The 25,050-nt window shown below is 42.2% G+C and overlaps 1 protein-coding gene across 2 annotated transcripts in view; it reads left to right on the top strand.

The window, feature by feature from the left end:
- LOC146193373 (MAM and LDL-receptor class A domain-containing protein 1-like) overlaps positions 1 to 25,050 on the top strand; it is a 241,331-nt gene that overhangs the window by 214,716 nt on the left and 1,565 nt on the right. For both annotated transcript variants that reach the window (XM_084602734.1, XM_084602733.1), the window contains exons 57-63: positions 1,923 to 2,059; positions 5,267 to 5,381; positions 6,436 to 6,516; positions 8,736 to 8,909; positions 15,432 to 15,563; positions 20,416 to 20,568; positions 23,815 to 23,923. In XM_084602734.1, coding sequence (XP_084458860.1) covers positions 1,923 to 2,059; positions 5,267 to 5,381; positions 6,436 to 6,516; positions 8,736 to 8,909; positions 15,432 to 15,563; positions 20,416 to 20,568; positions 23,815 to 23,923 — 901 coding nt within the window. The remainder of the gene's footprint in view (positions 1 to 1,922; positions 2,060 to 5,266; positions 5,382 to 6,435; positions 6,517 to 8,735; positions 8,910 to 15,431; positions 15,564 to 20,415; positions 20,569 to 23,814; positions 23,924 to 25,050) is intronic.

Below are 25,050 nucleotides of genomic sequence, written 5' to 3'. Positions count from 1 at the left end.
TTTCAAGCAAAATACGCGCATTAGAAGTAATTATTATTTGAACAATTCTCCGGGTGCGTTCGCGTTTCGTCACTGAGTTGTGTTGCGATTTCGAGTCATTAAAGCATTTGTACAAAATATTTCTCAAGGAAGCAAATAATTACTCACTGAAATTTTGAGCAGGAATATCAGTCTTTCTGAAAGCGTGAATATCTCTCTTTGGCAGACAAATATTAATTTTTGATGGGAACGAAAATTTGAAACGGTTTATTTACAGTAGAATGCGCAACACATGTCCTTACGATAGAGAAGTATCATGGAGGATGTGGTTTTGAGAAAGTATCAAATAAACCGGTGCTAAAGAAGAGTGATCTCATTCCACTTCCAAATGTTTTTTTTTTCTTTGTTTACCTAGCTAAACACAAACCTTGTGGAATTTCTTACCCGGAAAATCAAGCATTCATATATCAGTCAATAAGTATTAGAGAAAAGCTGATATGGAAGTATGTTTATCTTTAAGAAGAATTCTGAATGAGATGCTTGCAAAACGTGTCGTAGACCAAAATGTTGAACGCATTTAAAAAAAATCAGTGAGGCCGGAAGTCGACCATTCTGCAATAAATTCATCATGAATTTTGACCTCTGATCTCACAGTGGTCTTCTATTAACAGAATATCGGTCCTTTGGTCTCACACTGGTCCTGCCATGGACAGAATATCTGTCATGTGGTAAATAGATGCATAATCTATTTTTCCTTTTCGCTATTTTCGTGATACGCCAGGCTCAGTACTTTTTAGGACCCTGCCGTAAAGATAATATCGTCCTCATCTCGAACCGACAAACCTTTGAGACATCGTAAGGTGAAAGCATTCTCGTAGCGGCGGTGAAATTCAGCCGAATGTGGACGTAGATATCTAGTGCATTTTCTACTATAAAGAAGGCTACAAACCATAACGTGTGTCCAAGCAATGTCGTATTAGATGATCAAAGAAATGATTGCTGCAGGTGATGGTCATCTGTAATCATAGCCCGTCAGGAACTATGACATTTGTAACTAGGTGACGTTTTCAGAACTTCTTGATGGATTTGGAGCCTTCAAGAATCGTGAAAAAAATTTTGATTAATACAGGAGATGTATTATTGTGAATGAGTTCTATAATGAAAACTCGTTCACAAAGTAAGGGTAAGAAACACTTTCAATAATTCCGAGCATACCACACATGTTGTAGATGTCTTTATTCTCCCTTTAACCTAGCTACTATGCAGGCAGACCGTAGCAAGAACAAAGAATCCTACCTAAGAAATATAAGGCCAAAGAGCGGATAAAGCTCAGTGCGGTCAGAACAATGGCATCGTGTCTATGCCACACTTTGCTAAGAAAGATATGCTTCATGCCATTATAAAAGGTCCACACCCTAACTAATATGGGCTACAGGGCAGGGGCAGCCTTTTCACTGTCACGAAAAATGCTTATTGTTAGCCTAGAGATGTCACCATATCTATTGGAACGTGATGTCACCCGTAATACACTACCGGACTTAAATCCGTAGACAGAAACAGTTGGTCATCGTACAATTTACCAGTTTACCCTGCGTGCAACACAATTTATGCAGCATGCTACTATCATAGCAAGCCAACAGTCTCTTTTTCTGCAACACGTTGCAATAAGTATAAAGCGAGAATTTTGGTCATTCTTATCTGCCTTCTCTTTTAGAACACCGCTTTTGCTCAGGTTGCAGTTTCTGCTAACTTAGGGAAGGAAAAATACCACAAGGACTATATCTGTTCATCTTAAAAGAGCATTCGAGTGATTGTAGTCACGCGCTGCACAATGCTCAACGCCACACCTAGCGTACGTTTTTGTGTGCTATTTATTGCCGCAATACATTTCAACTGTGCAACCAACCACCGTTATATGGTCTCTTCATATTTCTCTTTCCCAGCAAACGCATCACTGAGTGTCGCATTTGTGGACGCTTCCGGAGAGCCAGTTGGCACGTCGACGAAATTGTCTGCACCAGATCACACTGGGTGGAGTTCGGCGTCAGTTGAACGTACTGACCTTCCTTCACGATTTTCCGTGAGTAATCAAATGGAAAATGAGTAAAATTCCTCTAGAGTATAATGGCTACCCGAACTTTAAAGGACGTGTTTGGGTTTAGGCAAGGCTACAATCCTAGTTATGCAAATGAAAGGTCTGTTAAGTTTTATTTTGCCAGGTTTATCAAAGTTGGACACGATTTGAACGCTTGAACTGTAAGGGGACCCGAGCTCCGCCTTAACAGTAAACGCGATAGCGCCTGTTGCGTTTCTCCTCCACCGTAGTTTGACCGCGGTCGCCGCGTCTCGGTGGAGGAGAAACGCAGGGCGTCTGTAAGCTGTCATTGCACATTAAAGATTGTCAGGTGGTCTGAATTAGTCTCCATCTTCGTTCTACGGCCCTTGTTTATCCTTCTTTTTTCGCCTGCACTTTCCTTCCTTCCCTTACAATAAGGTTCGTATGCCAACCCGAGAATGTGGCCTTTAGTTTTTTTTTATATACCATTTACTTCTTTTGTTTCTTCAACATGAAGTTTGGATTACACGATATTTTCTACACTGTTCGGAGTAGTTGGACGTCCGGGAAGGAAGCATATTTTCCATCTCCACCCAAAGTAATTCAGACCCAGTGAGGCGAAATTCGAAGTTTCACCCCGAGTAAACTTACGCTTTAATAAATCTGCAAAATGGGAGATTTTATCGTTCATATCACTTCCAAATCGTTCCATTGAATTCTTCTTGAAAAAAAAAAAGTAAACTCAAACCACAAACATCAATATGCGCACAGCACAAAAAGTTCTTTCAATACCGCTTCTGGAGTGGACTATGTTATACTATGAGTGAATGTGTGCATAGATGGTGACTGCTGGAGTGGAATATGTACTCTTATAGGTGACTGTTAGCATAGTGAGGCAGGTTTCTCAAATATTAGGACTTCTTTTAACACATAAGTGATGCTACGGTAGAGCAGTTACCAGCAGAATAAGTAAGGCTAAGCCACCAGTAGCATACAACAACTTAAATCAGCTCAACTCTTTGAATACCTCATACGTGTTTACATTTATGTTCAGCAAACACTCCTAAAGGGATCCAAAAACTGGTTCCGATGGGCAACAGTGGTGTATGAAATCCTGAATCTTCTACAGCCGCAATCAACAGGAGAAAAATTTCGGCGGCTGCAGATAAAAGCGCTAAACGTATTGCGAGCAATGATCCCGTAACAATTTTAAAATTCTGCAGAATGCAATCCAAATGTACGCATCGGTATCTGCAACCTCCTATCATTTTAATGCAGCTTAGCACCCATGAGAAAAGGATGGTGCTAAATGCGTTCTATATAACGAAGCCTACCAGGTCTCGCAATTTCAAAGTTGTGAAAGAAATAGAAATCGACCGAGCTATACTGCCTCGTTCGTTTCAGCTACTTGTGGCGTAACAACTGACACACCGGCAAATCATGTTTTTTGTTCTCTCGGGGCGAGCATCTACATTGGTTGAAATCGAGGGCTTGCACACTTGCCGAAATCTGCCCCACTATGCTCACAGTCACCTAAAAGACTACATATGCCATTCGAGCAGTCACCATCTATGCACACATTCGCTGCTCTAACTGCATTTCACACTTGCCGAACTGTTCATCGGCTGCTCTAATTGCGCAGTTAGAGCAGCCGAAACAACAACGAAACAACAATAACACTGCAGAAAATGTTCGCTGTCTTTCATTTCAAATTCAATTAGTGTCTTCCGTTACGTTTGGTGGCTTCAGTATTTCGAGACAAATTTAAGATGCTCTGTGTAGTAGTCCAATAAATCTTGCTAGTCAAGGAAAATTATTTGTGTAATAATTTTGTGGCCAACAGCTAATTTATAGAAAGTACAAAAAAAAAGCAGTCACTTGTCGTTGATGCAAGCCCCGCCCAAATCCTCCAAATTTTATAATAGGCGCTTTGCTAAATAGGCTAAAGCGGCTGGTGTTCAACGTTTGATTTCCATAGCTGGGGAGAAAATTGAGCTTTGGAATGGATAGCTGTTCGTTATCTGCAGTGCCACAAAAAGAAACAGTTCGACCCAGGAACTCAGGAGATACAGGAGAACCTTTTTATGACACCTGTGACATGAAGACTGCCAGAACCGGGACCATTGTTATGGTCAGACACGGGTGTGTTATAAGGATTTCTTTATAACGTACGCGTATATATGCCGGAAGTCGGATCAGTGCAATGAAGGAAAGCACTGAAAAATGCTTATTTTGTGCGACATTTTAGACATAGAGCAGCAATAAATAATATGTATAATCATTTTATGGCTTTAAGATATACGAAAGAGTATAGAACAACTACATCCGACTGGCGAAATGCTTTTACTGGATTTGATAAATTTCGGCTGCCTTCATATGCAGTTTTATAGCCAGGTAAGTGAGAAAAAAACGCAATGCTCGTACCCAGTATTGTTGTTGCGACGGGGTATTTCATGATTACAAACTAGCGCAAGCATCCAGTTCATTGCAATAGCTCTATCCTCTGTCGCTTTAACAGGCGATGCTAATAATATTTCTGCGGGTCAGTTTTTCATGAATAGCGAGGCTTTCAGATGTCCCTAATCCCATGTGACAATACAAATATGCCAAAATTTTGGATTTGAAAGTATCAGAGCAAATTTTCATTTCTTTCTCAATTGCATTTATGCTTTGTTTTTGTTTTCTATTTTCATGTAACTGACTAATTTATCAAAAGGTGTAGGTTTGTCCACTTGCTTGTCTCAGCTTTTCCGACCGTTCATTCTGTACAGAATTTTCGCTATTTGTAGACGTCTAAACTATTGGTGTATTTAAAACAAAGCAAGACTGCAAGACAAATGCATTATTTATCAATGTGTTAAGCTTATATTTATTCTTTGCAGCATAGTCTTCAACGTTAATCCTTTTCCGCTACTCATTATGAGGCATTCTTTTGTGTGCATCATGTTTAGTTTTTTTTTATCAGGTATGTGCTAAATAGATAGGCTGGTTAAGATTAGGAAACAGTTGATTAGAAACGATTCACTTTGCGTGGCAGAAAACATGCTCAAAGGCTTCAGCCAAGGTAACTTCAGGTAAATAAAATTATTAAACCATATTCGGCACCACATTCTACCATGCCGCAGTAGTGAACAGTAATATATTGCCACGAGAATATTTTCAGATATAATTTATAGTGGACAAAGTTGTAATCGTCTTCCTAAATCTGTTGCCTATCTTACAACCACGCAGATCATTGTCACGGGGAGCAGCGGCAAAACTGCATGTGATATAGTCATTGATGAGGTTAACGTACACCAGGGGAAGTGCACTGACCCTACACCTGTGACAATGACGCCAAAACCAGGTATGTACACCCTGCTTGCAGAGCATGCTGCTGTTAGTTGTTAAATTAACGTTATAAAAAATAGTCATTTTAAATTATTCATTTCAAACTGTACGTCTTTTTCATACTTCATCATTTACGCTATCAAAAACAGACAATTATGATAGACATATGGCTGCCTGTCTATCACTACTAACGGTTTAATGCTCCAAATCATTCCCATTTGATTATTCATGGGTATATGAACACGTTGCCATAGTCGGTCTATTCCCGAATCATAGCCTCAAAAGTACCATATCAACGCGTTTACTTCAACTATATCGGCTGTCATAAGTTGTGTTTGTGGAGTATATTTCTGGAACACCACTGACCATTCTTCACAGCACTGGCTTGAACACCGCCGAACAAATAGCATTGAATGTAGATTATGTCGCTTTGACTGGTTTGATTAGCAACATAGTCCAATCCTATGCTCACTAAAGTCGGAAACATCTAACATTTTTATCAGCCTACCAGGCTGAGTACAGGACGAAATGTGGGTCTGGTTATTGTTGGTTCATTATGTAAACGCAAGGTGGCATTGCGCCAGCATGAGTGCAAATGTAATCTACGGGCCAATATATTAGGGCAGGTTTGGTATGCAGGATAAAACATATGAGCACAATTGTGCTACCGTCTTCTGAAAGAACCCACAAGGTGGCTCAACAATAATCGTTTAGAAAAAATGAAGTGCAATCATAAACATGGCTAAATTTTATGGCTGTAAGCCTTGACAAAATCGCTGTTCGAGCTGAAACAAATTGTCTCGCAGGCATTTTTGTAGAGCAAAAAACGCTTTCTAAATGATGGCCATCCTCGCTGATGTTGGGCAGGCAAAAGTTCGTCTTGAGGATCCCTAGTTACCGTCGTACCCTTAAGTCAGAGCTAACATCTTGATAATCGGCACTCCTTATCGTGCAGTGAATGGCTGACCTACGAGCACGTGAGCACACTAACATCTTTAAACCTTCCCGCATAAACAGCGATCATTATTTTCTTTTGCTCTTATGCTCCTTCGTAACCCACATTTTCGCAGCAAATACAAGCCTAGCTTCTCCGCCATCATCTCTGCCAGCGCAGCACACAACTGAGGGGACTTCAGCAACGCCTAGTGAAGGTATCTCACTTCGCACGCACCTCTTTAGTGGCGTACTTTAACATAACATCAATATTCCACTGCTCCCCAGTGCATGCGATTAAACCCACAGAATTACGGAAGGGGGGAACAGAGTCCACCTTTTAGGACCAATAAAGCCCATGGATGTTATAAGAGCGTGTGTGGCCTAAGGATAGAAAATGCCAGGTGGAGACATTTCACTGTACTGCAATGAAAAGTCAAGCGATCATATATCATATCATATATTCTTGTACGTTGTTTTTTGATTCGAAAAGAAACTTTCAACTCAATATTGGAGCCAACAGGATTTCCTTTTTTATGGATAAAGGGCATGGCGCGCTCGCGCTCGATACCGTGCAATGACATTATGAACAAAGCATTTCGAGGACATTTTAAACTCAGTTTTATATAATAAGTAAGCAATTATTATATAGTGTGAAAGGAAAACTGGTCTCCTCATCTACCGTACTTCCGGAACCTGGTTACCCAAGAACACCACCCTCTCTACCACTATATGACTTCATACTGCAGTCCATGTATCATGGCATTGTGGCAGCACGTATAGCACGCTGCTGTGTGTTACGTTGTCAAGAATAAACTACCTTGCATTCCGTTGTGCGTTTAATGCCTACGATGATCGAAATGGTTTGTGGAAACTACATCTAAGGTACACAGTTCATGGTTTGTGGAAACTACATCTAAGGTACACAGTTCATGGTTTGTGGAAACTACATCTAAGGTACACAGTTCAAGCTTGTGCGTTGCGCGTTTTGTGGATCCCGATTTCCCATCAAAACATATACCGCTTTCATAATAAAAATTGATCAATCTTAGTTGAGTTAACCGGCAGGTCCTGTGTCCGTTATTTGACCAGTTGATTTTTTAGTATTGTAATACAATGATAGACATGAGGGGAAATTATGTTACTCCTCTCAGGCATGGCAAGAGCAGAAAAAGTTTTGCTTTACGCATTTACGGTACATCACTCACATCCCTTTCGAAACAATAAGTTTCGCGTACGACACATATAAATAAGTTACAGCCATGAAAAGTTTCTTCTGAAGTTCTTTGTGACGACTTCTCGGTGTTTCAAGAAGAAAAACTGAAATGATGCTTGATCTCCAAGAGCGCCCGATAAACTTGCAATACCTGTTCGTACGCAGAGACGTTGCATCATAGCGAGCCGGTGTTTTGGAATTTCGCCATGTAATTACAGCCACTGGTGCTCGCATCTTTATAAACGCAGTAAGCAATAACAGCCGCGAGCTGTGCAATGGGCGTTCATATCGAAGAAAATTGTGATTTCAAATTATTATATTGTATTGTATCGTAATATATAATTTGAAGGCATGTCAGGAAACCTCGTCCGGAACTTAGGATTAGACATTGAAATGCACCATTTGGGGAACTTACTACCTGCTATGCTAACGAGGAGTGCGACCTCGTTAAATTGGAGGAAGCTCTGATTATCGCATGTCACTGGTGTAGTGTAAACGTGGAGCCATGCTGTCAATAGTGGACTCACGTACAAGACCGTTAGTCTAATGATGTCACCAAATTATTGAACTTCTAGCCAATATTGTAACTTAGTCTCTGGCCCATGTTAGAATCATTTTTGTTTAGATCGGACGAGTACAAAAGCAAACCAAGCTTGTATAAAAATAATTTGATTACTGTCAGCAGTACTCGGGCCGTTTTCAGGTAGATGTGGAGACTACGACTAAAAGCAAATTTTATGTCAGCGACGAACAGCTCTCGTAAAGAGACTTGAAATAGGAAATATGCGCTCCAAAAACGATTACAATCCTTAACCACTTACTTTACAAGCTTTTACAAGAATAATTTGGTTACTGTCAGCAGTACTCGTGCTGTTTGAGGTAGATGTGGAGACTACGATTGAAAGCAAATTTTATGTCAGCGACGAACAGCTCTCCTAAAGAGACTTGAAATGAAAAAATATGCGCTACAAAAACGATTACAATCCTTAACCACTTATTTTACAAGCATATATAACTGCAATTAACTGTTCTTTAGTGACCGGTCGCATGTCTTTTTGTGCCAAGTCCACATTGCGTTGACGTTCCCATACTTAAAAATTGAAACCTTTGTGCTGAGAGTACCGGAAAGCAATCAGCATTATTTTATAGATTCCAATTTGGTTTACATATGTCTACATTCAAGTAAAGGTGGTGTTCAGATCTAATCTGTTATTCTTGCAGAAAGAACTACCACGCCAGCCACTACGACCGAGCCACCGGCTCCAACTAAACCCATCACGCCCTTTGATTGCCCTAGGGATCATTTCAACTGCCGTGATGGAGTTACCTGTATTCCAGCAGCGCTTCTGTGTGATGGCGTGCACGACTGTCCAAATGGTCTCGACGAACAGTGTGGTATGCAAAGCAGAGAATACATTGCATCACAACTACTTATAAATGGTACTCTGTATGCATAATGGGCCGTGGGATCACACTCCATCCGCAAATCACTTCATGTGTTCTTGCTAAGAGCAACGCAAATACTATTGTAGATGGGACAGTGCGCACACCTATGCCGGCAGATTGCATCAAACATTTACGTACAAAAATCACTTCTAAAATAAATACGTCTTCAGCGTCTTCAAGAGCCGCACAAAATAAATTAATCTATACCGCAGTTATTCCAGTGGCGTCACCAGAGTTCACATTTGAAACATATGCGAGAGAGCGGAAAAAAAGAGGACCAGAATTATTCACCAAATCTGCATAGAAATAAAATGGTTATTCGGTGCTATCGCGGCATCAGGCACAATCAGCATGAATGTCTAGCAGAGGCTTAACAACAAGAAACTTGATGGTAATTAAAAAGCGCGCAATCTTTTGTTTAACTTCAACTCTTCAAGCAAGAAGTAACAGGGCTTGGGGCGAAATAAGCGACTATTTAAAAAGTAAGATATTACCCAGTGCTACAGCGAACGTAGGAGAAGTTCTCTTCGGCAGAATAAATATGAGCCTACCAGCGGGAAACTCTGAAGTACTATAACCAGGATTTTATGGTGGCTTCCCTGTTCAAGTATATTTAACGCTGTTCTTTTTTTTTTTTTTTACGTTTCCTTAATCTTTTCTGTCACGGCTGTTAAACCTTTGCAACTTCCTTGTTGAACCTACATGCAAATGAGTGAACTTTGCAGTATCCGAAGACCAGGTTTTGGACGCGATTATAGGTCAGGCTGAAAAAAGCTTTGTTCAACAGTACGTCGATTAGGCTCTGAAGAAAATTTTCATGCATTTATGTGCTCCGCATATGCCGTCAATTTACTAAACAGTTTCGATGCTGGCCTCCTTGAGAGCCCAGTATCCTTGGTAGCACCTATTCTATTTACCCTCTACGGTGATTTATTTCTGTATTTGTCGAGCCACATTCCAATCAGCGATTACCTTGTGTACGTCCCTAACGTCTTTGAGAGCGGTAAATTAAGACGGTTCTTTGAAGGAAAGAATTAAAAATTCGTTTTCTTTATTGGGCCTTAAGACTTTCTGTGGCATGCGTTTCCACCTGTTCCCAGCTTACTGTGGAAATATTTATTTCCTTGTGATGTCAGCTATAAATATTTCTTTCGTATGAATACGGTATTGAGCCGCAGTGCTTAGTGTCTCGATTTACACTAAACTTAAAAATATTCCATGTAGAAATCTCCCACCTTTTCGATCCATCGTCATGCAGGAATTGGTTCTCAATTTGCAGTGTTATTTTCTCTGCAGGCAAGAAATCCATTTCATTTGCTTTGAACTCCGTTGTAATAAAGATGAGCTGGGCCGCCTATAAATGTAGTCCGCAATATACTGCCAGCCTTGGTCTCAGGCTTTAGGCAGGAGTGGGCATACAGTGCACACAGAGCATATAGTAGCAAAAAAGATGTCAAGGGTTAAAAAGGAGCGCTTTTAAATGTTGGAGAATGCTCTCTGGCACATTGTTATATTTTGCTCCATGCCGGATTTTGCCCTGCTTTCGCCCATTAGCGACAAATAGTTCAAATGTCGGCCCGAAATAAGAGCGCGCCAATCCACGCTACAACTTGAATGGCTTTCAAATCTTCCTAAAAGCGGTTCCTTCAATCTCATGCAAGGAGTCGTTGAAGTAATGTCAGGATGCGATCTCGCAAAATTGGACGCTGCGGGAATTTGATTTTTGCTAGCACACCGAAATGGCATTTAAATTAGGAGTTCGTCGCACTTTTATTTATTTGACTGGAACACACAGATATTTTGCTCCAGCAACCCAGACCGTAGAGGATAGAATTATAAACTTGAAGCTGTATGAAGCTGTATCGGCGCTATAAAAAACCGAAACTGTTTTTTCTTTAAATAAATCGTCATATTTCAGTACTGTTTTTCATTTTATACGTCAACTTAATTTTGTCTAACCTGCTCCGAGACTTTAACTAAAGCATGCACAACTGGACCATAATTATTCGCTCCAATTGCTTATGCACAGGTGTAAAGGCATCATTTGAAGGCTCCATGGAGTCATTCTTGCGTTTGCTTATCACATCTTTATCGAAAGCACAGGTTTCGCTGTCTGCTCGTCGTCAGAAATGGGATAGTCGATGCGGAGATAGCAATGCCTAGGAGCTCGGGAGCTTCGTTTTCTGCCTATTGCTGTCATCTGATCGTCCTTTATCAACGATAGTTAGAGAATACCATTAATGATATGGCGCCGGAAGATGAGCCCCCCAGGTTGGAAGGCGTCCCACATGTTACTGGGGATGAACAAAGGGCGATTCCTAGTAGCTCCAGGACGAATGAAGCGGCTGGGCTAAAGCCAAAAGGACGCTCAGTTGTGGATGTGTCGGGAAGCGACCGGAAAGTCCGATGTTGCAAGGAGATATATCACATAGCAACATGGAATGTAAGATCTATGACGCAAGGTAAACTGGATGTCGTCAAGAGAGAAATGGACAGATTGAACATTGATATCTTGGGTATCAGCGAGCTCAAGTGGACCGGAATGGGAGAATTTAACTCCGGCGACCATTATGTCTTTTTTTGTGGGCACGAATCCAAGAGAAGGAATGAGGTCGCTCTCATAGTAAACAGAAGGATGGACAAAACAGTACTAGGGTACAACCCCAAAAACGACCGAATGATTTCACTTCGGATCCAAGGTCAGCCTTTCAACATAACAGTTATCCAAGTCTATGCACCGACCACTGCTGCTGAAGAAGCTGACGTTGAGAGATTTTATGCGGACCTACAATGCCTTTTAGACCGCACCCCATCATCAGACGTCGTTTTTCTCATAGGAGACTGGAATGCTAAGGTCGGGAGTGAAGACATATCCGGAATTATAGGCAAGTTCGGTCTTGGCGAGCCAAATGAAGCTGGGCAGAGGCTAGTAGAGTTTTGTCAAGAAAACAACCTGACCATAGCGAATACTCATTTTGAACAGCCCAAGAGGCGCCTGTACACATGGACTTCACCGGATGGTCTGTACAGGAATCAGATCGATTATATTCTTTGCCGGCAGAGATGGAGAAGCGCTATACAAGCAATAAAAACAAGGCCTGGGGCCGATTGTGGCACCGATCATCAGCTTCTTCTTGCCAAAATTAAGATTCGATTGAGGAAAACGCAGAAAACTAGAAGGACTTTCAGGTATGATCTGGATCAAATTCCATTAGAATATGCTGTGGAAGGGAGGAATAGATTTCAAGAATTAGATCTTGAAGACAGAGAGCCCGAAGAGATGTGGACTGATGTTCGTGATATAATACAAGAAGTTGCTACTAAGGTAGTTCCAAAGCAAAAGAAATGCAAGAAAGCAAACTGGTTATCTGAAGAGGCTTTGCAAATAGCTGAGGAAAGGAGGATGGCAAAAGTTATGGGGGAAAGAGAAAGATACAAGGTTCTCAATGCGGATTTTCAGAAAATAGCAAGGAGAGATAAGAATGCCTTCCTGAACATACAGTGCCAAGCAGTTGAGGACAACAGCCAATTAAGGAACACTGGCGCTCTGTATAAGACAATCAAAGATATCAAAGGAAGCTTCTCTGCTAAGCTGGGTGTGATAAAGGACAAACAAGGCAAGGACCTCACTGAAGCCTCAGAGATAAAGAAGAGGTGGCAGGAATACACAGAAGAACTGTACAAGAAGGACCCGAACGTGCAAACCCAACATAAGACGGTTGTGATTACTGATCTCGAGCCGGGCATCCTGAAGAGTGAAGTTGAATGGGCCTTAGCCAGCCTTGCTAAGAACAAAGCTAGCGGAATTGATGGCATTCCAGCTGAGTTGCTTCAAAATCTCAACCATGACGCTGTTAACATTCTGCATACATTATGTCAGAAGATTTGGACAACCCTGCAGTGGCCACAGGATTGGAGGAGGTCAGTTTATATCCCCATTCCAAAGAAAGGCAGTGCCAAAGATTGTTCCAACTACCGCACGATCGGGCTTATTTCGCATGCTAGCAAGGTGATGTCGAAAATCCTCCAAGGTAGGCTGCAGCAGTACGTGCATCGGGAGCTTCCGGACGTGCAAGCTGGTTTTCGCAAGGGAAGGAACTAGAGACCAAATTGCTAACCTTCGCTGGATCATGGAAAAAGCAAGAGAGTTCCAGAAACCAATCTACTTCTGCTTTATTGATTATGCGAAAACATTTGACTGTGTAGATCACAGCAGATTGTGGCAAGCTCTCCAAGAGATGAGAGTTCCAATTCACCTCATCTGTCTCCTCAGGAACCTGTATGAAGGGCAAGAGGCCACAGTCAGAACTGGGCATGGTCTTACTGATTGGTTTCCGATCGAGAAAGGAGTGAGGCAAGGCTGCATACTGTCGCCCTGCCTATTTAACCTATATGCAGAGTGCATCATGAGGAAGGCCGGTCTGGACGAGTCTTCAGCTGGAGTGAAGATTGCTGGAAAACGTATCAACAACCTTAGATATGCGGATGATACCACTTTAATGGCAGAAAGTGAAGTGGAACTCAAGAGACTTCTGATCCGCGTACAAGAAGAGAGTGAGAAGTTTGGGCTTAAACTGAACATTAAAAAGACAAAGATCATGGCGTCTTGCCCTATCAAGTCCTGGAGCATCAATGGACAAGAAGTGGAAGCTGTGACAGATTTGCTGTTCTTGGGCTCCAAGATTACCTCGGAAGGAGACTGCAGCCATGAAATTAGGAGACGCCTGCTTCTGGGAAAGAAAGCAATGGTGAGCCTTGACCGCCTAGTAAAGAGCAGAGACATTAGTCTGCCAACCAAGATCCGTATAACTCGTACTATGGTCTTTCCAGTTGTGATGTATGGATGCGAGAGTTGGACTGTGAAAAAGGCTGACCGCCGAAGAATTGACGCGTTTGAATTGTGGTGCTGGCGAAGACTCTTGAGAGTTCCTTGGACTGCCAGAAGATCAAATCAGTCGATATTGTCGACCATAAACCCTGACTGCTCATTGGAGGGTCAAATTTTAAAGTTAAAGCTCAGCTACTTTGGTCATCTGATGAGAAGAGAGGAGTCGCTGGAGAAAGATTTGATGTTGGGAAAGATTGAGGGTCGCCGGAGAAGGGGTAGGCAGCGAACGCGTTGGTTAGATGGCATCCTCGAGGCACTGCAGATGAAGTTATGTGATGTTAGGAAGATAGTGAGAGACCGGAAAGCGTGGCGTGACATGGTCCATAGGGTCACGAAGAGTCGGACACGACTGAACGACTGAACTGAACTGAATATCTAAAGACAAACGGTTTTGACCTAATAAAATTTAGGGTCAAATGCATCACTGCGGTAGTGTATCTTCGCCTCGCTTCGGCTCAAGGATAAAAATAACTTAGCAGAGCACCTTGTCTACACTTGTGTATACTCGCTTCTCCTGGCTACTATAGTCCTTCTCGAAAGTGTTCCACTTCTAACGGAGTCATGTAGAGGTATGATGCAGGCAACTAGTACTACGAAGCTACGTCATTATCAATGATGCGATAATCAGCCACTGTTGAGGCCATTTGAGAACGTTTTCATTTTTTAAATAGAGCTCATTTATTAGAGACGTTGAAACACAGCCCTACACAGTGAAACTAAAACCATGTCCTCAAACGAAGCCCCTACACTATAGTATCACCACACTTCATCGCACGTGTTCAAATTCAGCGAGACACACGAGGTCCTTTGTCTACACTATGCTGGCTTCATTCTCTAATTACAAATCACTAATTAATCAGTCAGACAATAACAATCTAAACCACTCTAAATCAATCAATCAGCAATACTTATACTGTATAAGCTGTTTTCAAGACATTTATAATTTTCCCGGCATCTCTTTCAACTCTAACTTGACGCGCAGGTTAACGATGATGCACTACAAATCAGAGACCCTAGCTACTTTGGCGAACGCTCATCAGGTTTGTAGTTGCGGTGGCTGGCGAATCGCATAATGATGTCGTTGAAACATTTGCGCCGAAAGAAGTTTGACGCCTCTTTGAAATGAGAAATAAAGTTGATTCTAGGAGTTTCGATGTCGCACCATGGGGACAATTTAGCTGACGGATATATGGCTCTAACGTCGGCGTCATTCGCACTGGGTGCAGACGCCTATGCTAGAAGATCGGCTTTACACAACGGTGGAGAAGGTGGTGTAAAGTCGATGACTGCCAGTTGAAGCTCTACTTCAGAGAAAAGGATGCAAGCTGGAAAACTGTATGGTCTGTTTTTTCATAACTATATACGTTCACACCCCACCTCGGTCCCCAGGGATACAACCTTCATTTGGTTCCTTTGCTCTCCAAAACGTGCTTAAAGCTTAGTGAAACAAATAAAGACCACTTTTTTAATAATTTTTTACTGACCAAATCGTATCAAGAATTCTTGCTTATTTGGTTATTGCTACTGCATGGATAGCGTTTGTATGCAAAAACTATGCTAAGCGCATTTCATTGTTTCTTTAGGGACCACATCCTATTGCCCGCAAGACGAATTCTTCTGCGTGCGCCGAACTCCTAGTACGTGTATTTCACGCACCATGCTTTGCGACGGCAAAGAAGACTGCGCCGGGGGTTCTGACGAGTCCTTGTGCAAAGGTGCGAGATGAATTCATCTGTGTCTTGGTTCGCTTTGAGACATGACATTGCGAAGTTAAGATTTTACTCTCTCCTTGGTGAAAACGCTGAGCTGTTTTTCGATGCGTGTGGCTAACTATTCAGCTTATATTAATCATTGCACTTCAACAGTTCTCTGTTAATTTGATTGGTACCAAAGTCATGTTAAAATTTCTGTCAGTAATGAGTACCCAATAGATAATTTGCTGAATTTTAGTTCGGCTTTTCATTTTCATTGTACTGCTTAGCAATGCTAGGTGTGTTCTCTTCTTTTTTACGTCTAAATATTTATTTCAAATTTTATAAAACTGCACCTTACGTTGAAAGCTGTGTTCAGATATATTGATATAGTTTCACGCGCTACTCGGCGACTCATATGAAAGAAGTGTAAGGGACTTTGCGGTTAGAAGAGGAGGCGAACTAAGTGCGAAGGACGAACGCATGGCTGCCTGTTCAGCCTCTAGTTGATCCTCCATCATCTGACAATATCTATATATACATGTATGCGAAGGCCGGGCCCCGGCCGAAACGTCGGAAACAAACCATTGTTTTTCTATGTGCATCCCTACCTCATCTTAAACATAATTCTGGATCCTGGAAGACTTTTATAAAACATATATATATATATATATATATATATATATATATATATATATATATATATATATATATATATATATATATATATATATATATATATATATATATAGAGGTTGCGAGAACATAACGTACTAGACTGCTAAAAGAGTATATACCGAAGTATACGCTTCATTAAAGGAAATATTTTTTATTTTTCATTTCACTCGACGTTTCGATCGGTCTCCGGTCAAAACGTCGAGTGCAATGAAAAATAAAAAATGTTTCCTTTAATGAAGCGTATAATTCGCTAAATATATATATATATATATATATATATATATATATATATATATACATACGTACATACATACATACATACATACATACATACATACATACATACATACATACATACATACATACATACATACATACATACATACATACATACATACATACATACATACATACATACATACATACATACATACATACATACATATTGCTTGATACGTTGATGATGGTTCTGACGTTAGTGTCGACAATCGATGCGAAAATTAATAAAAAATTGTATTTCCTTGTACACACCATTAATGCATGACGTATTCTGGTGTGCACAATTGAGAGCGCAAAGAATTAATCGAACCCATGTCGCACTCAACAGCCATGCTTTACAGTACGCAATTGCAATTCGTAGTGGACTTCAATATTCGATATAGATTATCCCTCTCACTTCACGAATCGCGTACGTGTCTCTCGTTGTTCGAAGTGGTAATTATAAATTGTGTTCCTCTGTGTTAAACGCCGGAATCTCGCATTGGATTACTGCAAATGCAAAGAAACGTCGGCTTCTTCTGAACCCAATGCAAAATCAGTCACTGCATCTGAATGCATTTTGTGCTCCTGAAAGAATTCACTGTTGCTACAGGAAGCGTTGTACATAACAGCACACAGCAGTAAGAGATAATCACGACAAACAGACTTTAAAATACAGTGCATCTACCCGGGAGAGCGGACATTTGTGTTTCTTTTTTTTTTAGCGCTCGTACTCGCTTTTCCTAGACGGTTAGATAACGAACCAGAGTGAGTACATTTTAGAAATGTATTCCTTGAAAACTAGACGCGATAGCGTGCGTGCCCATTGTCTCATTTGTTGCTTTTCAGTTGCTTTGATCACACGCGCTCATTTAGCTATTACTAAACGTTGACCATGAGCTAGGCATCGTTTTCTTTCAGAACCGCTTAAAATCGTTAGCGGCGTGTTGACGTTGCAGCTCGGCTTCCTCCGCACGCTGCGGCGCTTCGCTTGTGTTTCTAAAGTTTGCACCTCATCGATACCGCCTTCGCTGCACTTGTCGTGCTGCCTCGTACCGAGCGCTCTTCTCCGCTTTCTCGGCATCCGTCTTATCACGTCCCCTTGGTGGTCGAACAAGGTCATCCCGATAAGACCCGTCCTCAAGCGACCCGTCCCATTGTAGCCTTACCGCACTTCATCGGACGTGTTAAAATTCAGCGACACACACATGAGGTTCTTTGTCTACACCATGCTAGCTTCATCCTCTAATCACAATTCACTAATTAATCAGTGAAACAATAAACTATAAACCACTCCAAATCAATCAATCAATCAGCAATACTTATACCATATACGCTGTTTACAGGGCATTTATCATTTTCCCGGCATCTATTTCGACTCTAACTTGACGCGCAGATTGATGATGATGCACTACAGCGCAGAGACCCTAGCTACCGTGGCGAACGTTCATCAGGTTTGTAGTTGCGGTGGCTAGCGAATCTCATGACGCCGTCGCTCAAACGTTTGCGCCCGAAAAAGTTTGACTCCTCCTTCAAAGGTCCCTCTAAAACCTGGCTATACGAAGGCTTTTCAGCGAAACGAAAACAGTGGGATATTTGCAAAAAGCACTTAATTCTTCAATAACAAAAGTTACTTCGTGCGTGTGTTAGAAAACAAAAACTGGAGGAATAAGCATGGCGTGAACCGAAAAATACGAGCGGAAGATCTACTAGGCATGGTTTTACATTTGTTCAATGATTGAATTAGAGAAACACTCGAGCTGGTGGCCGTGCTTCCATGAAGGCGAAACGAAAAAGCGACCGCGTGCATTGCAATGTCCGTGCATGTCAAAGGTCCCAGTTCAGTTCAGTTCAGGCGTTCAGTCGTGTCCGACTCTTCGTGACCCTATGGACCATGTCACGCCACGCTTTCCGGTCTCTCACTATCTTCTTAACATCACATAGCTTCATCTGCAATGCCTCGAGAATGCCATCTAACCATCGCGTTCGCTGCCTACCCCTTCTCCGGCGACCCTCAACCGTCTCGGCTGCGGGAGGTGGTCAGTTCGAAACCCACCGCCGGACACCCACCGGTAAAAATGGGTACAAGCGTCCCCCGGCCTGGTGCTCGGCTTTTACAGGGGTGTGCGTTTGGGAGAAGCTCCGTAAACCCCGCTGCGCGCCCCTCCTCCGCAGTGGGCCCAAACCCAGTTTCGAACCTCGCAGCCTGCAAAGGTGGTTCTGTTTGTCTTGCAAAGGTACTTCCTTTGACCCTCACCTGAAGTGCTCCCTTAGAGCCTCAGCTGCAGCAGTCCTAAAAAAACAAAACGAAAAAAAAAAGGGCCACATAATGGGCTGTTGCCGCGCAAGGCGGACTTATTGTTGTCCGATGGCGGAACGAATCACTGCCACATCGGCGCAACTATTTGGGCCGTGACCCCTTTTCCCAAGCATTTCACCCCAGAAGAGCCGAGCACCAGGCCGGGGGAAAGCTTGTACCCATTTAAAAACCGGTGGGTAACCGGCGGCACCAGGGATCGAACCCGGTACCTCCCGAATGCGAGGCGGATGCTCTACCACAAGGCCACCGCTTCGGTAAAAAAAAGGGCCACATAATGGGCTGTTGCCGCGCAAGGCGGACTTATTGTTGTCCGATGGCGGAACGAATCACTGCCACATCGGCGCAACTATTTGGGCCGTGACCCCTTTTCCCAAGCATTTCACCCCAGAAGAGCCGAGCACCAGGCCGGGGGATAGCTTGTACCCATTTTATAACCGGTGGGTACCCGGCGGCACCAGGGATCGAACCCGGTACCTCCCGAATGCGAGGCGGATGCTCTACCACAAGGCCACGAAAAAGCGACCGCGTGCATTGCAATGTCCGTGCATGTCAAAGGTCCCAGTTATTTACTCTTAATAAATATATAATAACTTAATGCGCCTTTCCTTTCCCATCAACCAATTTACATTATTGCGGTGACACCGCATTTTCATTCCGCGCTTTTGTAAATATTTTTGTGTTAGTTGATTTTCAACGAAAATTGAGTGCTGCATCTTTCTTAACTAAAAGTCGTGCGGACCCAGCGACGCGAAACCTTAAAAAGTTGAATCCCGATTATTAGACCTCACTCTCTTATAGCATGCCTGAAGTACGAAACAAAAATTATTTGCCATGATATTTCTAAAAAACAACCGCTCCAACAAACAATCATCTCTATTCAAAAGTTTCAATAGGTATAAAAAGTATTGTTCCTCGTGCTTATAAAAATGCATTCCTTCTTGTCTGCGTATATTATTCTAAGTTCAATATTTTTAGCGTTTTCCCACTGGTATACTGGTACCTAAAATCAAGAGCGTGTCGTGAAGATGAAGGCAGGCGATGGACTCTTGCAAGAATGTAAGCGAACGAAGGTGGGGTTCGCCGACTTCTACTGTAATATTGAAAAATGAACAGCAGTCATCCCAATAATTTGCACGGTGTTTAATGTTTTTGCTGCAACCCGATATCGTCATAACATTTTCCTGGTATTCTGGAAGAAGGGCATTAGGCGGTACGATAAGTTCAGGCTTTTAAGACGTTTATCAATTTAGTGGAAGATAATTTCGGTCTAGACAGAGGTAACATGATTCAGATCAGTAATTATCTAACTTCAGTTTGTCTCTTTTTTGAAAACACGATTAGCAAAGGACTTCTTGGTCACCCTATCCATGAGGCGAAAACAAACCAACATAATCAAAGCATTACTGATCTCGACTGTTCAAGCCCAACATCCCTTCTGCATGGAGACAGTTCAACACGTATACACCACTTGGGGGTCAATAGCAGATAAATTATCCCTAGTGAGAGCTGTATATTCCTTTTTCAATAAACGATGCTCTATATGCTCTTTATGATAACGTTTGCTATTGAAGCAAGTGTCTGTGTGTAATTTTCTAACATGAATGTTTTCCTTTATACTAGCCTGCCCAGCCTACTTTTGCCTCAATGGCGGAGATTGTGAGTGGACAATATTACAACCGTATCCGGTTTGCAAATGTCCTGACGGCTATGGGGGTCGCAGATGTCAGCTCTTGAACACAGGAGAGCCTCACGTGGACCAACACAAAGCCAAAGGTAAGGTCACAGGTAATTTGTTGTGAAGGTCACACTCCGTTCGTCGGGCACTGCTTACTGCCTGTAACCCCCTGGTAATGCGATCCAAATCTATAATCAGTGACAAGCTCAACACTGTATCTCACGAAAACGTGCTTGATAGAATTTTACCGCTGCTATTAGTGTAAGTCAGGGAAACGCGGAAAACGTGGGTGCTAATAAAGCCCCTAAATTAAATGTCTGCAAGCGCAGTGACCACTGGAAATTAAAAAATAACAGCAGAAGCCAAGATAAGATAGTAGCACAGACAGGAAGGCAGTAAAGTAAAACAGGTGGGGATGGCATCGAAACAGGAATCTTAAAGACTAAACAGAGATAATAGACAGCATACAGTTACTTAAGACAATCTTCCAGATTTGTAGAGAAGGCAAATAACCGTGGACAGCATTAAGTCACGTGGGCACATGATACAGTGATTTTTTCGAAGACAGTGCTACCACTGCTGCTGCAGAAACGGATTACATGCATATCGGTAGAAGAAATGTTTGTTCCACGTCGGCATTTTGTCTTCTTACAACTTAACCGCCATATCACAAGACAAAGATTGGAAAGTAATGACACGGGCTTTTCTTCTTGTGGTACCTAATTTAACAAAATTTATCGTACCAGAAATTATACTTTATTCAGATGTGGTAGTATGCACTAAAAAATTTTGAATACTACCATTTAAAACATATTCGCTAGCAAGGGATACTAACATTACGTTGCTCCGGTAATTTCTGTAAGGTAGACTCAGTTCAGTTTAGTCGTCCAGCCGTGTCCGACTCTTCATGACCCTATGGACCATGTCACGCCACGCTTTCCGGTCTCTCACTATCTTCCTAACATCACATAACTTCATCTGCAGCGCCTCGAGGATGCCATCTAACCATCGCGTTCGCTGCCTACCCCTTTTTCGGCGACCCTCAACCTTTCCTAACATCAAATCTTTCTCCAGCGACTCCTCTCTTCTCATCAGATGACCAAAGTAGCTGAGCTTTTACTTTAGAATTTGACCCTCCAATGAGCAGTCAGGGTTTATGGTCGACAATATCGACTGACTTGATCTTCTGGCAGTCCAAGGAACTCTCAAGAGTCTCCGCCAGCACCACAATGCACACGCGTCAATTCTTCGGCGGTCAGCCTTCTTCACAGTCCAACTCTCGCATCCATACATCACAACTGGAAAGACCATAGCACGAGTTATGCGGATCTTGGCTGGCAGACTAATGTCTCTGCTCTTTACTAGGCGGTCAAGGCTAACCATGGCTCTCTACTACATTTCAAATTTGATGCTCAAGGACGAATTTCCAACCAACATGCTGCGAACACATGGTTTGAATGAGGGTATTTGTTCAGTCGCATGGTGCATTTTGTTAATGATTAGAAACCAAAATGCTCCTACAACAATATGCGACCAGATTGTGAAGCATCGCCATTAGGAAAAGGATGTAAAACAAATTCCACACAAGACTCGGAATAAATCAGATGATTCAAGGAAACCAGAGACTGTATATGAAACTATCCTTTGTGTGTGAACACAATTTGGAGGCACGTTATCAACACTTTTCATCAAAATAATAAAAGCGGGCAGTATAGGTTGTTTAGTTGCTGATAAATAACGCATCAAGTGCAACAGTGAGACGGCTTTTCTAATTAGAGTTGTCACCGGCAAATAGTAAATGCCAAATCAGTTTTAGAATTTCCGAAGCGCAATTAATCTTGGCTAGGCTGTGACATTGCAGATATCGGCTATCAGAGACAAAACAAGTTCCAGGTTAAAAATACCTTGTGCTAAGTAGCGCACCCGCCTACCTCTCCCAGCGATCATTGACGAACGACAGATAAAAGCATTTCGTGCCATAAAAACATTCGCACAAATCAGTCGTCTGGCATGCATCGGAAATTCTTTCGCAACTGCTAGTTCCTAGAGTTCCCAGTCTGCCTTCACGTTCTCTGTGGTGTTGGCACCTCATACACACAACTTCACACCGAAGACTACATGCTGTTATTAAAGTACATCTGTTTGATGCAGCTTCTGAGGGGATGGGGATACAGGCCACAGACCTGGCGAATGCATTGGAATAGTGCCATTCTAATCTAGCGATGCAAATCTTTAATTAAAAAAAAGGCGGAACCTTACACAGCACACATATTTATAGGATTCACCGTAACATTTGTAATATATTATGATTCTTCACAGAGACCCGATACCCTGATTTGCTATGGCCCTCTGTGTAGTCTGCTATACATGACGCGATAAACATCGTGGTGGAGATAAACCTAGTTGTTTCCAAATATGCACGCGGCACCTCTTTTGTGTTAGATGGTGTTGGAAGGACGAACGTTACCGAAGCGTTGCAGCGCTTCACGCGTAGTCAAAAAGTGAGCTTAGTTTCAAACTTTCCCGCCAGACGATTATAGGATTATAGACGACTACAGGATTGTGAAGAAATGCAGGAAAGAAGGTTTCTCCTGGAATTCTAGCATGGTATTTTTGTCGCACTGCTAGCAACAGTCGAAGAAAATTCACCTTTCCAGTTATTTTAGCTCGCGGTTCCATATATTGAAAGAGTGAGCCCAGCGTTGTACTCCTGTTTACTTCTCAAAAGATGGCGAAAGGATCTAAAAGATGTTTTACGCGATATCATTGAGGAACCCATGTCGCAAAAAAGCCGGTGTCAGTCTTGTGGTTGTAACGCAAAAATCAGAAGAAAGTAAATAGACAAATGCCCTGCGGAAACGCGTAGATTCGAACACGCTTCCTTCTCAGTGCGACGCGAGCAGACTTCTCCACAGAACCGCATTGCTTCTCTCCGAATAAGTGGAACTATTTTATGCCTATCCTTATGAATGTAAGCTAATGTTTAGGTGCGTAATTACAAACAAAATGACTACAGAAGTAATAGTTAAACGATTAGTAAAGACCATTTCCGCATTGCTTACCTGCGATGCGGCAATGACTGGAAAATTTCGATTGTATGGCGCTGCCGCTACAGATGACGCGAGCCGTGGCCCGATCCAAAGCCTTTCACATCCATCCTTTGTCTTAAAAGAAGTAGTGTGTCATGAGAATTAAGTCGTTGTGAGGCTGAAAGGTAGGAGAAGGCGATTCGAACGGGGCTTGGTGAGACCACCACGTTGAACTCTTAAAGGCGAAGCGTGAGCACCCTGTCTTTTTTTGTTTTTTATTAAGTCGAATAAATAATGGAAATCTTTTTATTCTAGATATTGGCTCCACAGCACCACTCACCGCTGGTCTTCTTGTTGTCGCGGCTGTAATCGCGATTGGAGCCGTGGTTGCGATTGTTGTTCTGAGAAGGCGACGTGCTAATCGGTAAGTTCTGTCCCCGATTTAGCATTCTTTCGTTTACCTGCAGGTTGTTGCCAAACAATTTTTCTCAGTAACTCGCCCATATATACAACGTCGACCCAATATTTTCTTTTATAACTATTGACAAGCAGAACCAGCTGATTCATCTCGCAAATGCTACAGTTGCTGATGTATTGCTAGACATACATACGTCTCAGCTGATTGCTATGGTTACAGTGCATGAGCAATTGAGGCATCGTACATGCATTGCGAAATTCGCTTCTACTAGCCTAGCGTAGCTGTTCGCCACAAAAGGACCCTGACTGCAGAAAGGACCCATTTAAATTAATAGGTCACAATCTTAAGGCTTACCCAAATTGTCCCGAATATTTGACGAGATGCCCACAAATGACTCATTCACCAACCTGCGCGTGAAGCGTACAAAATCGATTCTATACAAGGCACCGTGCTTGCCCAGTCTTTTTCTGGTATACTTCTTTTTCACTAACATGCTAAGGATTCGTTTTGCACACAGAGAATATTTGCACACGAGGTCTACGACAGCGCCAAATAAATAACTACAACCGTCATGAACTAACTTTTGTAAATTCATTAAAACCTTCTAATTCTTAGTTTCATGGCCAGTCGCTCGGATTCACTATAGGTAAAGACTGTACATACATGTCGCTAATTAGCAGCAGTGTCTCATTTTCTTACTTCTCACGCCTGGCTTATTGTGCAGGCTGCGGAAACCCTTTGTCCCCAATTCCATTTCACGGGTTTGGGCTGCTTGGCTGCATTTAAAATAATAATATTTAATATAATAATAATCTTTTCGACCATCATGTCATACAATATGACAGGGGTCCCGGAGTAAAAGCTTCTCGTTGAAAGTTTGACAAAGTCCTGCAACTCCTACGCTTTTTGGCAGCAGCAAGGAACGTCATGCTCCTTCACACCATTATGTGGAGCAATGTTATATACTGCATTAAATCATTGAGTAATGCTCCACCGAAAATTGCCAAATGCGCCGAGAAATCCGGTAGTGCTAGTAATAGAAATATTGAAGTCCTTCACCTGCCTTATCACAGTTTGTTTTTGGGATATTTTTTGGCGAGTTAAGGTAATTTACTCTGATAAAGAAATAGGTG

Source organism: Amblyomma maculatum, chromosome 4 (assembly GCF_055883805.1).
Source record: "Amblyomma maculatum isolate TAMU_Amacu chromosome 4, ASM5588380v1, whole genome shotgun sequence".
In the NCBI taxonomy this organism is placed as follows: Eukaryota; Metazoa; Arthropoda; class Arachnida; order Ixodida; family Ixodidae; genus Amblyomma; species Amblyomma maculatum.
This window is presented reverse-complemented; position numbering and strand designations above follow the sequence as displayed.